The 14,212-nt window shown below is 51.6% G+C and overlaps 1 protein-coding gene across 1 annotated transcript; it reads right to left on the minus strand.

Moving 5' to 3' along the window:
* Positions 1-1,234: 1,234 nt before the first annotated feature.
* On the minus strand, positions 1,235-13,547 carry LOC101600878 (apolipoprotein L2). Its single transcript, XM_012948690.2, has 3 exons — positions 13,493-13,547; positions 6,601-6,724; positions 1,235-2,102 (listed from the first exon to the last, which is right to left on the minus strand). The coding sequence occupies exons 1-3, from the start codon at positions 13,545-13,547 to the stop codon at positions 1,235-1,237; spliced, it is 1,047 nt and encodes a 348-aa protein (XP_012804144.2).
* Between the last annotated feature and the right edge of the window lie 665 nt (positions 13,548-14,212).

Here is a 14,212-nt window from a genome sequence, read left to right on the forward strand (position 1 = left end):
CAAGGGCAAGGGCAAGGGCGGCAGCTCTACGATTACATGTACTAAAACCCTTTAATCCCAGCACTAAGGAGACAGAGGTAGGAGGATCACTGTAAGTTCGAGGCCAGCCTGAGACTACAGAGTGAATTCCAGGTCAGCCTGGGCTAGAGCAAAACCCGGCCTCAAGACAAAAAAAAAAACAGAAAAAGAGAAAAGATGCATTGTTTCGTTTTCCCTGCCCATGATTCTGGGACCTTCAGGCTGGTGCCCCGTTTTCCTGGAATAATTGATTAGTGTTTATCGAACCACGGTGTACGGAACACAGATGGGAGAAGAGGATGAACCGGGATGTGGTTGTGTTCCTCAAGCTTCCTCTAGGCCATCGTGGGGCTGAGGCTCAGAGAGGCTGACGACTCTAGCTTAACTACTCGCCCTCCCCGCCCCCGCATGTGTGAGGCCCTGGGTCCCAGCCCCAGTGCTGCGTGAAGAAAGTCAGTCAAAGGGGCTTTCTTTTATTTCTTTTTTGTTTGTTGCTTTTTTATTTTTTTTTTTCAAGGTAGGGTCTCACTCTTGCTCAGGCTGACCCTAGAATTCACTACGTAGTCTCAAGGTGGCCTCAAACTCATGGCAATCCTCCTGCCTCTACCTCCTGAGTGCTGGGATTAAAGACATGTGCCACCATGCCCCGCCTCAAATGGGCTTTCTAAGACACCCCTTCCCATCCAAATCAACTACTGCCTGAGCACGGCATAAAGTCACTGGACTTTCACTGGTCCCAAGGGCTGACCCCTTACCAAGGACTTCACCCACTCTGCTGTCACCCACCACCGCCCTCAACGTCGTTTCCACCACTGACATCACCACCTCCACGGGCGAGGGTGAATTGCCCTGTGTCTTCTCCTACCTTCTAACTCGGGGTCTCTTTTGTATTTAGGTCTTTCATTGTATTGGCTTTCTCTTTGCAGGCCCCCTCCTTATCCATGCCCCCCAAAGTGTCTTTTGTGCCAAAATGAAACTGTGTCCCATTCTAGTACCCACTTACTATTTATTTCTGGCATCTGGCTCCTGCCTTCTCCTTGACCCGCTTGCTGACCACATTAACCTTGCTGTGCTCGGCCGCAGACACGCCAAAGTCCCGTCTTAACCTCATCCTCTTCCCCCTCCCACGAAACACCTCTGTTTCTCCACGTCTCTGCCCAGCACCTCTTCCCTGACCTCTGTCCCTCTTGGGGCAGGGGACATGTTACTAAGCTGGTCAGGCTGACTGCAAACTTTCGTGGAGCCGCACGAGCTCCCCCAGCTTCACCTCCAGGTCCTGAGCCTGCCGCCGAAGCTCTCCGGCCAGCTTGGCTTTTGCCCCCTTGCGCAAATGCTTGGACCCTTTCGCAAGGCTGACCACATCCACAAGAAGGGTGACACCGGCCGTGGCTGCACCCATGATCCGGGCTCCTCTGCTCACTGCCAGAGCAGTTCCTCCAACGGCTTTTTTGGCCTGCTTACCATGCTGGACGGAAACTCTCCCAATGGTCAGGAGCTGCCTGGCCCTGGCTGCTAGGGCTGGGTTGGCTCTGGAAAGCTTGATGGCTTGGATGGTCTTCTCGATGCTTTGCAGCACGCGGATGCAGTTCTTGGATAGGGAGTGGAGCTTGGGCATGGAGTCAACCACAGCCTCCGCGACCACCTTCACCCTGTCCATGCTGGTTGTCACCAGGCGGCTGGCTTCCGTTTTGACTGACAGCTTGTTCGAGTGCTCCACGATGCTGGTGGAAATGCTAGTGATGGCCGCCGCCGCCGCCAGCCCCATCCCCGTGGACAGGAGCACCAGGCTGACCCCTGCTGTCACGGGCACCAGAGCCAGGCCCAGGAGGGTCAAGACTCCAGAGATGGCACTGGTGGAGTCGGCCACCACGTTGGAAATGGTGCAGTCCCTGTGTAGCCTGTCCACCTTGTCTGCGAGGGTGCGGAGCTTCCCTATGTGCTCCTCCAGCTCCACTCTCACTTGCGGAAAGGCGACCACAAACTGCTCCTGATCCTGCAGGTCACTGGTGAGTCGGTCTTTGTCCTCCTCAGCCATGTTCGCCGTGAGCTCGGCCAGAGCTTCACGTAAGGCGTCCGCCTCCGCCCTGCAACAGAACACGGTGAGCGACTAAGCAAGATGGCTTAGGGGCTGGAGAGATGGCTCAGCAGTTAAAAGGCGCTTGTCTGCAAACCCCGATGGCCCAACTTCAATTCCCGAGTACCCATGTAGAGCCAGATGCACAAAACTGCACGTGTTCATTTGTAGGGGCAGGAGGCCCTGGCATGCCCATGCTCACTCTATCTATCTGTCTGTCTGTCAGTCTGTCTATGGATCTATCTGCCTCTTTCTCTCTGTCTAAATAAATATTTTAAAAATAAAGAAAGATGGATAGCCAGGCATGGTGGTGCATATCTTTAATCCCAGCACTTGGGAGGCAGAGATAGGAGGATCACCATGAGTTTGAGGCTACCCTGAGACTACATAGTGAATTCCAGGTCATCCTGGGCTAGATTGAAACCCTGGTTTCTGCTTCTCAGACTGCAAGACCCAAGACAGGGAGGTGCCCTGAGACCATGTGACCAGGAGCCATCCAGGCATCTGAAAGGCAGGCAGGCAGAAAGAATTGGGGGCCTGAGTGACCCCACACACACACACCAGCACTGCTACAACCATCTACACCCTGGGTCCTCACCTTTCTGGGTCCCCTTGATCTCACTCTGACCTTGTCACAGGCCCCATCTTGGGTGTTCAGGGAGCCCCTTCTAATGAGACTGTGGGTGCTCAGTTCCCAGCACTCAGGAGGTAGAGGTAGGAGGATCTCTATGAGTCTGAGGCCAGTTTGAGACTACATAGTGAATTCCAGATCAGCCTGGGCTGGAGTGAGAGCTTACCTTAAAAAACAAAAAAAATAGGGCTGGAGAGATGGCTTAGCGGTTAAGTGCTTGCCTGTGAAGCCTATGGACCCCGGTTCGAGGCTCGGTTCCCCAGGTCCCACGTTAGCCAGATGCACAAGGGGGCGCTCGCGTCTGGAGTTCGTTTGCAGTGGCTGGAAGCCCTGGCGCGCCCATTCTCTCTCTCACTCTCTATCTGCCTCTTTCTCTCTCTGTCACTCTCAAATAATCAAATAAATAAAAAATAAATAAATAAAATAAAATAAAAAAATAGAAGAAAGAAAGATGCATTTGCTAAGGATACAGTTCAGTGGCAGAGTGCTTATCTAGCATTCTCAAGGCCTTGGATTCAGTTCCCAGCACTACAAAAAGCAAAGACAGCTTGCTTCTCTGTAAAATGGTTTTATAAAATCTGTCTTGCCAGGCATGGTGGCACACACCTTCAATCCCAGTGCTCAGGAGGCAGAGGTAGGAGGATTGCTGTGAGTTCAAAGCCACCCTGAGACTACATAGTGAACTCCAGGTCAGCTTAGGCTAAAGTGAGACCCAACCTTGAACAACCAGAAAAAAAAAAAAAAAAAGATCTGTCCTGTACAAATAATAGAGCTTTGGTTTTGAATCAAGTGGGATTTTACAGATAGGTATAAGGATTTTTTTTTTTTTTATGGTGAATGTGGCAATCATAGACGCATCATGCTCCTTAGTCAATAAAGGATGAAGAGTAAAACTCTTTTGAAGCATTTGAAGGTGCTCTTCAGTGGCAGACATTCAGAAAAGAGCCTTGTCACTCAAGGTCCACACCATTACAACAAAGCATTTATTAAAGCAGAGACTCTGTTGGTTTAAGTGAATGCTGGGAGAGGTGCTACAGCCCCAATCACCCTTAATTCAGGGAACGTTAGTTTGTTGTGAAAGGTTCACTGTCCCAGAAAGAAAGCTCCCCTTTGCTTCAGCTATGGAGAAGCAATCGGCGGGTCCCGTGATGTCCTGCCTGCCAAGAATGCCCGCACTTGTCCAAGACGGTGGCTAGAAGACTCTTCAGAGTGAAATCTCAGGGTGAAAATCCCAAATGTGAAAGACTCCGAACTCTGTGGAGAGGGTGCGGGGGGGGGGGCGGTGCACAAGTACACATGGCCATATTCCTGTAGAGGCCAGAGGACAGCCTCTGCTGTCCTTCCTCTGGAACGCTCCACTTTTGGTCGAGATAGGGCCTCTCAGTGGCCTGGAGCTCGCCAAGTAAGTAGTCTAGACCAGCCCCAGGGATCCTCCCGTCTCTGCCTCGTCCGTGCTGGGATTACGGGGGGGGGGGGGGGTGAGGGAGCACCACACCTGGCTCTTTTACGTGGGTTCTGGGACTCGAACTAGGGCCCTCTGTGCTTGTACAGCAAGCACTTTACTGACCGAGCTACCTTCCCAGCCCCAGCAGCTGAAGCCTGATGAGCACTTTTTCACTGAGTCACAGTGGAAAGTTCCACACTCGATACCACAGGAAAGGTCACAGCCAATGTAGGAGCATTAGAAAGGTTTATAAACTTGGGCTGGAGAGATGGTTTAGTAGTGAAGGTCTGCGAAGCTTAAGGACCCATGTTGCATTCCCCAGGCCCCACGTAAGCCAGACGCACAAGTGCAAGGTTGGGCAGTGCACAAAAGGTGGCACACATGTTTGGAGTTAAAGCACAGGGGCTGGAGGCCTTGGCATGCCAATTCTCTCTCTCTTTCTCTCTTATTAATAGAAATATATATTTTTTAAATTTATAAACTTGGCTGGGTAGGGGGGGCACATGCCTTTAATTACAGCACACAAGAGGCAGAGGTCAGAGGATCACATGAGTTCAAGGCCACCCTGAGACTACATAGGGAATTCCAGGTCGGCCTACGCTAGAGAAAAGACCCTACCTTGAAAAAACAAACAAACAACAACAACAAAAGATTTATGAAATTGCTGTTTTAAGAAAAAACTTTTATTTGTTTATCTATTTTGAGAGAGAGAGAGAGAGAGATTGGCAGATACAAAAAGAACATGCATGCCAAGGCCTCCAGCCACTGCACATGAACTCCAGACGCGTGCACCACCTTGTGCATCTGACTTACGTGGGTCCTGGGAAATCAAACCTGGGTCCTTAGGCTTCACAGACAAATGCCTTAAATGCTGAGCCATCTCTCCAGCTCCTAAAATTACTGTTTTCATGAGGTATAATCAAATCTAAGTGAATTTCATGTTAGATACATTATTATATAGTCATAAACATTTCAAAATCAGGTAAGTTCCAGGATTTGAAGCACCAGTACTCCTAAGTATCTCCCATAAAGAATGTTCAACCTTTAAAATATATGTATTTATACTTCATATATATTTAATATATATATAATATATTTAATATATAAACATACACACACATATATATGAATATATATGTATATATGCATATACATACATACATACGTATATATATATATATATACGTATGTATGTATGTATATATTGGGGCTGGAGGGTTTGCTTAGCGGTTAAGGCATTTGCCTGCAAAGCCAAAGGACTCAGGTTTGATTCCCAGGATCCACATTAGCCAGATGCACAAGGTGGCACACGTGTCTAGAGGTCATTTGCAGTGGCTGGAGGTCCTTGTATGCCTATTCTATCTCTGTCAAATATATAAATAAATAAATTATATATATATATATGGATGACTGGAGAGATGGAACAGCAGTTAAAACACTTGCCTGCAAAGCCTAATGACCAGGGTTCAACTCCTCGGTACTGGTAAAGCCAGATGCACAAAGGGCACTTGCACCTGGAGTTCGTTTGCAGCAGCTGGAGACCCTGGCATGCCTATTCTCTGTCTATCTCTCTTCTATCTCTCTCTACTTGCAAACAAATAATTAAAAAATGTTTTTAGGGCTGGGGAAATGGCTTAGCGGTTAAGGCACTTGCCGAAGAAGCCTAAGGACCTGGTTCAATGCCCCAGGACCCACATAAGCCAGATGCATAAGGGAACACTGCATCTGGAGTTCACTTGCAGTGGCTAGAGGCCCTGGTGTGCCCATTCTCTCTTTCTCTCTATCTGCCTCTTTCTCTCTCTCAAATAAATAAAATTTTTTTAAAAAATATTTTAAAGTATTTATTTGTACACTTGTGTGCATGAGGATGCCAGGGACCCTTGCCATTCAAATGAACACCAGACATTTGCACCACTTTTTGCATCTGGCTTATGTGGGTGGCTTGGGAATTGAACCTGGATCACTAAGCTTTGCAGACAAGTGCCTTTAACCACTACGCCATCTTCCCAGCCCAAGGAAGATGCTCAACCTTGACAGTGTGGTGTGCGGAGGAAGTTTTGGTGTTATTTCTGATGTCAAGAGAGCTGGAGAGCAAAGACATTGACCGTGAGAGGAGGAAGAGGAGAAGGAGAGGAAGGTGAGAGGAAGAGGAAGATGGGGAGAAGGGGACAAAGGCCAGGAGAAGGAGGGAAACCCCAAGTCAGCCTTGGAGACAGAACGCGATCTAGCCTTGGGGTGGTTCTCCACGTCATGGTTTGGGAGAGTCTGGAACATTTGGAAAGCATGGTTCTAGATAGGCGCAGATATGACTGGCAGGTGGGCGAGGGGCTGAGCGCGGAAGGCGTGGCATGAATGAGGCAGTACCACCCAGAGGCAGAGGGTCAGGGGGAGACACACAGAAAACGCAGCCAGGCGCGCCCAGCTGCAGGTGACCTGGACAACTCGGCCTCTGCCACGAACGCCTCCCAGGCTCCGTCTTCGGCCAGCAGCAGCTGCAGGTCCTCTCTGTTCCCCGCGTGCTGGAGAAACTCCGTGGCTTCCTCCACCACGCTTCTCTCTACTTGGAAAGGAAGAAGGCTGAGGTCAGGGGATGGTGCAGACGAGCTTTGAACGCCATGTTCCTGAACGTCTAGCCATGGGGATTCGGTGCCAGCGGCTGAATGTTGTCCCCCTAGTTCACATGTGAAAGTTGTGACTCACAGTGTCTGCACTTGGAGACGGGGCCTTTAAGCAGTAAGTAAGGGGGCTGCAGAGATAGTGCATTGGTTAGAGGCCCTCGCTTGCAAAGCCTGATTCCCCGGTGCCCATATAAAGCCAGACACACAAAGTAGCACATGTGTCTGGAGTTCCTTTGCAGAGGTCTGAATAAAGCTAGTGAGTGAAGGGGAATCATCCTGCCGATGCTGTGCAGGTAGGTGGGGGAGGCAGGGTGTGAACCCTCCCATCTGATCCTGCGATCTCTCCATGCTCAGGATCCTGGCTCCCCAGTGGCACCCGTGAGCCCAGGCTCCTCAGTTAACTTAAAAGGGAGACGTTGCCTAAGAAACCCACTCACCTCCTGTGCTCCTTCAAGGATCCCAGGACCTGCTGGGAGTTCCTAGCCCCTAACATTTCCTCTCGCCCTTATTCGTCAACATGTCCCGACACTCTGCAACTGATGAAGAGCTGGACAAGTGACTTGGTGGCCGGAGCGCCTGAGGGGGTGGGTGCAAGACACAGTCTTGAGGACTTAGGGGACTTAGGGGGCTAGGCTGGGTGGAGGACTGTTCCTAGATGGAGGTTGTTTTGAGAGGGAGTCAGGTAGCTTTGTTAGGCAGTTAGGGTGACTGGACCCCTGAAAGTAGAGGCAGGAATGTCTGCCCTTGCAATCTCCACTTTGCCAGAGATCAAAGGATGACCTGACTTCTTAGCTCTTGTCTAAAGGAGTTCCCTAGGTCTGTTTGTCCACAAACAACCTGAGCCCCCTTCTGGGAGGGAGGTCCCCTTTCCTAGCATTCAGACATTGTGGTCGGACAATTTCAGCCCCCAGAGCCTAGCATCATGGCTGGCCTCTTCCTGAGCCAGCCCCTAGCCCAGACCAATCACCTGAGCCTCACTCTGGCCCACTAGAGGCAAAAGATGAAACCCTGCCCCCCCCCCACACACACACCACAATAAAGTGGTAGATGTGAACCAGGGGCCAAGCCTCTCTCAGGGCTGCCTGACCATCACTCCGGAACCTTCCCCGTCTCTCGGCCCAGCTGGGCTGAGACAGGTTAGAAAGCCCCTGATCCCCTACTCCCACAAGGGCTCTCAAGCCCCGCCCGGCCTCCGCATAGCGGGAGCTCTCTGGACTTTCTTTCATTTTCTCTCCGAATCTCCTGTCAACGTTTCTTCGGGGCTCACCACGCGGGCTCCCAGACCACGTGGGTGTATTCATTTTCCTTCCTCCGGTTCTGTACTTCAATAAATATAGCTCTCAGTTTGGTTTGTTCAATTCTTTGGTTAAATACAAGCACAAATTTGGGACTTGGGCACCCCAGCACCCAGGGATTGGGGTTCAAATACCCTGTAACGGTTTGGTTTCTGTTCCAACTTCAGACAATTCTTTCACATGAGAAACTTAGCATCAGGCCCTGCCTGTAAGGGGTGCTTGTCCTTAGCAATGCAGGGTGGGTGCCTTGACACAACTTGAGGTGGGGGGAGATCACTTGGGATTAAGTGGTCCAGGGAGAGAAAGACAGAGAGAGAGAGAGAACCATCACAAGGAAAGGCCTGCTATGCGGGGGACATTGATGTGCTGTACCTGAGCCTCCGAACAACATGGGGACACACTGTTCGCATGGTGCAGGGGAGGTGGCGGGAGGGGAGGGGAGCGAGGAGCTCCAGTTCACACAGACGGCAGGGACAAGAGTCACACATGGCTCAGTGTGGAGACGCCCTAAGTCATTCTTCCGGCTGACCACTAAAGGCAGTGGGGGTCCCTGAGCTGGAGGAGAGGTGTCTCCGTGGCAGCACCCCACAGTCAGCTGGGAGCAGTGTGGAGTTGTGAGAGCGGAAGCCTCTGGGTGGCAGTCTACCTCTATCCCCACCCCTCTGCCTCCTGCCCACCTCCTCTCCCTTCCCCACCCCACCCCCCAACCTCCCAACACCCCACAATTCTCCTCTGCTCTCTTCCATTTCCCAGGCTGTCCTGGCCCCACCTGAGGAGGCAGGGTAAGGAGAAGATGACCCCTGGGCCATGTCCCCTAGGACAGAGCTAGGAAGAGGAGCCCATAGAGCTGGTGTCCAGAGGCTTCCCTTGGTCTCCTTAAGGCTCCCCTTCTTCTCCTCCTCCTCCTCCTCCTCCTCCTCCTCCTCCTCCTCCTCCTCCTCCTCCTTCTTCTTCTTCTTCTTCTTTTTTTTGTTTGGTTTTTCAAGGCAGGGTTTCACTCTAGCTCAGGCTGATCTGGAATCCACTATGTAGTCTCAGGGTGGCCTTAAACTCATGATGATCCTCCTACCTCCGCCTCCCAAGAGCCCGGCTTGGGGCTCCCCTTCTTAATCCCTAACTCCTCAGCAGGTGCTCAGTGGGGAGCCCCCCTCCCCACAGGTCCTAGGCCACAAGAAGGAAGCAGGAAAAAGGAGGACCTACCTTGACTACCCGCTGAGGTGGTCAGTGTTGCTGGGTCCATGGTGCTAGCAAGGGGATCTCCGGGGTTTGCTTACAGCTCGCCACTGGGTGTCCAGGCTACAAGGAGAAGAAAACACACTGTGGAGTGGAGTGGGGCCACTGCAGGAGGGCAAGAGGCCAGGGCCAGGTATCCCATGGTTCCCTTCAGGGTGCCTACCAAGAGTCAAAGGGACCACCCTGGTCCCTGCAGAAGCCAGTCATCCTGGCTCTGGCTCCTCTCCCTTAGACAAAGCTCTCCTGTCCTGTTAGTGCCCAAGGAGCAAGTGGCCAGCTCAAAACACAGCCGTGAGCTGGAGAGATGGCTTAGTGGTTAAGGCACTTGCCTGCGAAGCCTATAAGGACCCAGGTTCAATTCTCCAGGTCCCACGCAAGCCAGATGCACAAGGTGGCACATGCATCTGGAGTTTGTTTGCAGTGGCTAGAGGTCCTGGTATGTTCATTCTCAGTCTCTCTCTCTCTCTCTCTCCCTGCTCCCTATTTCTCTGTCTGAAATAAATATAAATTAAAAAAAATAAAATATACCAGTTTTCACACTGAAGGAAAGAGGAGGAAGAATGTTTTGGCAGCTACTGGAAATAGCCACACATGTATGAATTGATAATGTTAGCTAATATTTATTGCATGTGATGTGCATGGTACTTTACACATACCTTATGAAGTGATCAAACACTCCATGAGATGAGGACCACTGAGACCCCATTTAAAATTTTTTATTTATTTATAGATACACACAGAGAGAGAATGGCATGTGAGGGCCTCCAGCCACAACAAACAAATTTCAGATGCATGCACCACCTTATGCATCTGGCCTTATATGGGTACCGGGGAATCGAACTCAGCGCTTCAGCCTTTGCAGGCAAGCACTTTAACCGCTGCTCTATCTCTCCAGCCCATTTTAAAGAAGGAATGACCACTAAGGTTAGCCAAGACCCCCAAGTTTTCACAAAAGGGTTATAGTAGGACACAAAGCCACACTGTCCAGAGTCACACCTCACCTTTTCAAAGACTAGACTCCACTCCCTTGAGTACGCAGCCGGATGCACTCCGCGCATACATGTACTGTGGATGACTTCCCCTCTTTGCCAACGCCTTGCGCCCCATGTCAGGCCCCTGTCTTGGGAAATTCATTGCTGTCTCTGTGCTCTCCGAAACCCCACACCCTGCTTGCTTCTACCTCGAAAAAACAACAACAAAATCAAGAGTGAAGGCTGCAGAGATGGCTTAGCAGTTGAGGTGCTTGCCTGCGAAGTCTAAGGACCCAGATTCAATTCCCCAGGTTGCATAAGCCAGATACACAAGGTGGCACATGTGTCTGGAGTTCCCTTGCAGTGATTGGAGGCCCTGGTGCACCCATCCTCATTCTCTCTCTCTCTCTTTCTCTCTCCGTCTCTCTCCTTCTCTCTGTCTCTAATAATAAATATATATATATATATATAAATAAATAAATTTTAAAAATTGAGAGTGAGGGATTGGAGAGATGGCTTAGCAGTTAAGGCACTTGCCTGTGAAGCCTAAGGACCCAGGTTCGACTCCCCAGAATTCACATAAGCCAGATGTACAAGGTGGCACATGTGACTGGGATTCGTTTGCAGTGGCTAGAGGCCAAAGAGCGCCCATTCTCTCTCTTTATTTCTCTCTGTCTCTCTAATACATCAATATTCTTCTCTTTTGTGAAAGAGATAGAGTCATATTCTCTCCTGTTATCCCTATACTGTGTCTGTGACTGCCCAACCTGCTGGGGTGGAAAAGTTGATTCGTAAGCAAAGCCCCCCACTTCTTCATTCTTTTACCCTTTACTTTCTCCCCAATTCTCATCTCTAGACATTGCCCCTCCCCCCGAGGGATGAGCTTCCAGACCCTAAGTTCAGAGGGACATTGTGACTGAGTCCTGACCCACACCAGACACCAGGGGACAGCTTCTGAAGGACGGGGACAAGAGACCTGGCTGTTCCTCCCTCCTGCTTTCTGCTTCTCAGACTGCAAGACCCAAGACAGGGGGAGGGGGGTGCCCTGAGACCATGCGACCAGGAACCATCCAGGCATCTGAAAGGCAGGCAGGCAGAAAGAACTGGGGGCCTATGTGATCCCCCCATCTGCACCCTGGGTCCTCACCTTTCCGGGTCCCCTTGATCTCACTCTGACCTTGTCACAGGCCCCATCTTGGGTGTACAGGGAGCCTCTTCTAATGAGACTGTGGGTGCTCAGTTCCCAGAAAGGCTATTCTAGGGAGGAGAGGGGTGGTTTTGGGGGGAAGCTCAGAGGAAGCCTGCCCTGCCCTGCACCTGGCCCAGCTGCATGGCCCAGATAGGAGATCGCGCTTCCCCAGCTGCAGCCTGAGCGGAGCTCAGCAGCAAAGCCTCCCTCGGTGGCTTGTAGGGCCTCCTCCCCGGTCAGGGAAGGAAGGGATTAAGACTCCTTAATGGCCTCTTATGGTCAAGTTCAAGCCTCTTCAGCCAGCACACCAGCTGCCGCCCCTCCCTGATAACCATTTGCCCTCTGCCACGCACCTTCGAGGCCACCTTGCGTCCATGACAGTGGTCTCTTCTCCTACCTCCAGGGGCCTTTCCTGGAAGTGCTTCTACCATCATGCCACCATGTGACATTTCCATCCTGGCCCCTTGCCGCCCCACAGCCCCCCCACCCCATGGCATCTGATTCCAACACCTGAGGTCCCCCACTTCTACTGGGTTACCTCCCAGCCCACCACGCAGGTGAGCAGCAGCCAGCTGGGGTTGGCAGGTTTGCTAATCCTGGCTCCACCTATCAGGCTCTTGGTGGGCAAAATGGAGGCCAACACCGGCCCTCTGACTCTGAAATGGAAACAAACAAACAACAACAACAACAAAAAAAAATGGTGAGTTTAAACATTTGCATTTTTCTGGCTTTGTGCCAGATGCTGTAGTTACCTTTTTTTTTTTTTAATTTTTTATTTATTTATTTGAGAGCAACAGACACAGAGAGAAAGTCAGATAGAGGGGGAGAGAGAGAATGCGCGCAACAGGGCTTTCAGCCTCTGCAAACGAACTCCAGACGTGTGCGCCCCCTTGTGCATCTGGCTAACGTGGGACCTGGGGAACCGAGCCTCGAACCGGGGTCCTCAGGCTTCACAGGCAAGCACTTAACCACTAAGCCATCTCTCCAGCCCCTGTAGTTACCTTTTGTTGCAAGTCAAAGTGAAGCACCTGATCAAAGCAGCTGATGGGAGGAAAATATTTGTTTTGGCTCATAGTCTTGAGAAGCTGCATGATGGCAGGGGAAAGCATGGCATGAGCAGAGGCTGGACGTCACCTCTGCCATAGCAGGTGGACAACAGCAGCTGGACGGTGAGACAAATTCAGGCTGGGGGCCAGGGGAGAACATTCAGAGAACATGAGCTCATGGGGAACATCTGACTCAAACCACTACACCATGCCTCATGGCACAGGCCTATAAGCCTGGGGTTCATGGTCTCTGAGAAAAGGAAAAACAGCCGGGCGTGGTGGTGCATGTCTTTAATCCCAGCATTTGGGCTGAGGTACAAGGATCACCGTGAGTTCAAGGCCACCCTGAGACTACATAGTGGATTCCAGGTCAGCCTGAGCTAGAGTGAGACTCTACCTAGGAAAACCAGGAAAAAAAAAAAAAAAAGAGGCTGGGTGGTGGGCACGCCTTTAATCCCAGCACTCAGGAGGCAGAGGTAGGAGGATCGCTGCACCTTGAAGGCCATTCTGAGAGTACATGCATTCCCCAACTTACCTTCCCCTGGCCGAGTGTGCCAGGGACTCCTCTGTCCTTACAGTGGGGTCTCGGTCCCCAGCTGTGCATCTGAGGCATAACCAGACGCAGCCTCAGCCTGATCCACCCAGCACTGGAAGGGAAGGTCCCACCATGGTCCAAACAGCACAGCAGACACACCGCCTGCTAGGCATCACCCTCAGCGCCACCCTCCTTGCCAACCCACTCAGAGCCTCAGGTTCAATACTCCAGATCTTTCTCTACCCACTCCATCTCAAGAACGCCCCCCATCACAGCCTGTGGGAACCTCTGTAGATCACTCCCCGAACCTGCCAATCTCTGCCCAGCCCTGTCCCCAGTATATCTGTCTCCTCCCTCCTCCCAGCAGCTCTGGAGCCTGTTGGGGCTGATCACGGTGCTACTGACGACAGCGTACATGGTGCCTGGACACCTGCCTACCTGGGTTCTTCTGCCAGGAGCCCCGCTCCTCTCGGAGGCTCCCGGCATCCTCCATGCAGACTCCTCCGTGCCCCGTGTTGTGCTCCCATCACACCTTGGTGGGAGGATCCCAAGCCCCTGCTCTCTCCACCACAGCCCTGCAGCCGCCAATCACGCTGGGGGACTTCTTCGCTTTGCCCCGGGGAGAAGGAGCCATGAGGGGGCTGGGTGGACCCCAGGGAGCAACCCGACCTTTCCATCAGGACTTTTCACCCTAGACTATCATCCGTGGGGGCTGATGGCCAGCCCCACGCAGCTCTCGAGGGAGGGACACCGGGTGACAACACAGGACACACACTACAGTTAACCATTTCACTGGGGTTTTGTAACCATTCCCTAAGATCCAAATATTCCAGTATTTTTCAAATCAATGTGAAATTGTGGCACATGCTATGGGGGATGTGCTGAGGCTTTGTAGGTTAGAAAACTGAGGAAATCAGGAGAGGCAGTGGCCTTAACCCCACACCACAGAGGGTGAGTCAAGGCTCAGGACAAGATCAAGCAGCTGACACTAGATGCCTGGGACCATTGCTTCCTTGCTTCCAGTTGTCTTTGGCCATTTTTCGCTAAAGACTCCTAATTCTTCTGCCTCTTATCAGCATGCCTGTAGAGTGACAGCCAGAGAAAGCTGTAGTGAGACAATGAACAAAGTCAAATGTCCACATGAGCCGGAGCCTACAG

This window comes from Jaculus jaculus, chromosome 6 (assembly GCF_020740685.1).
Source record: "Jaculus jaculus isolate mJacJac1 chromosome 6, mJacJac1.mat.Y.cur, whole genome shotgun sequence".
NCBI classification, from domain to species: domain Eukaryota; kingdom Metazoa; phylum Chordata; class Mammalia; order Rodentia; family Dipodidae; genus Jaculus; species Jaculus jaculus.

Excerpts from the sequence above, each read along its gene's own strand:
- LOC101600878 (XM_012948690.2), bottom strand. The coding sequence starts at position 13,547 with ATGGAGGATGCCGGGAGCCTCCGAGAGGAGCGGGGCTCCTGGCAGAAG. Across the intron at positions 6,725-13,492 it reads CTCCTGGCAGAAGAACCCAG|AGAGAAGCGTGGTGGAGGAA; the intron begins GTAGGCAGGTGT and ends CTTTCCAAGTAG. Across the intron at positions 2,103-6,600 it reads GCAGAGGCCGAGTTGTCCAG|GGCGGAGGCGGACGCCTTAC; the intron begins GTCACCTGCAGC and ends GTTCTGTTGCAG.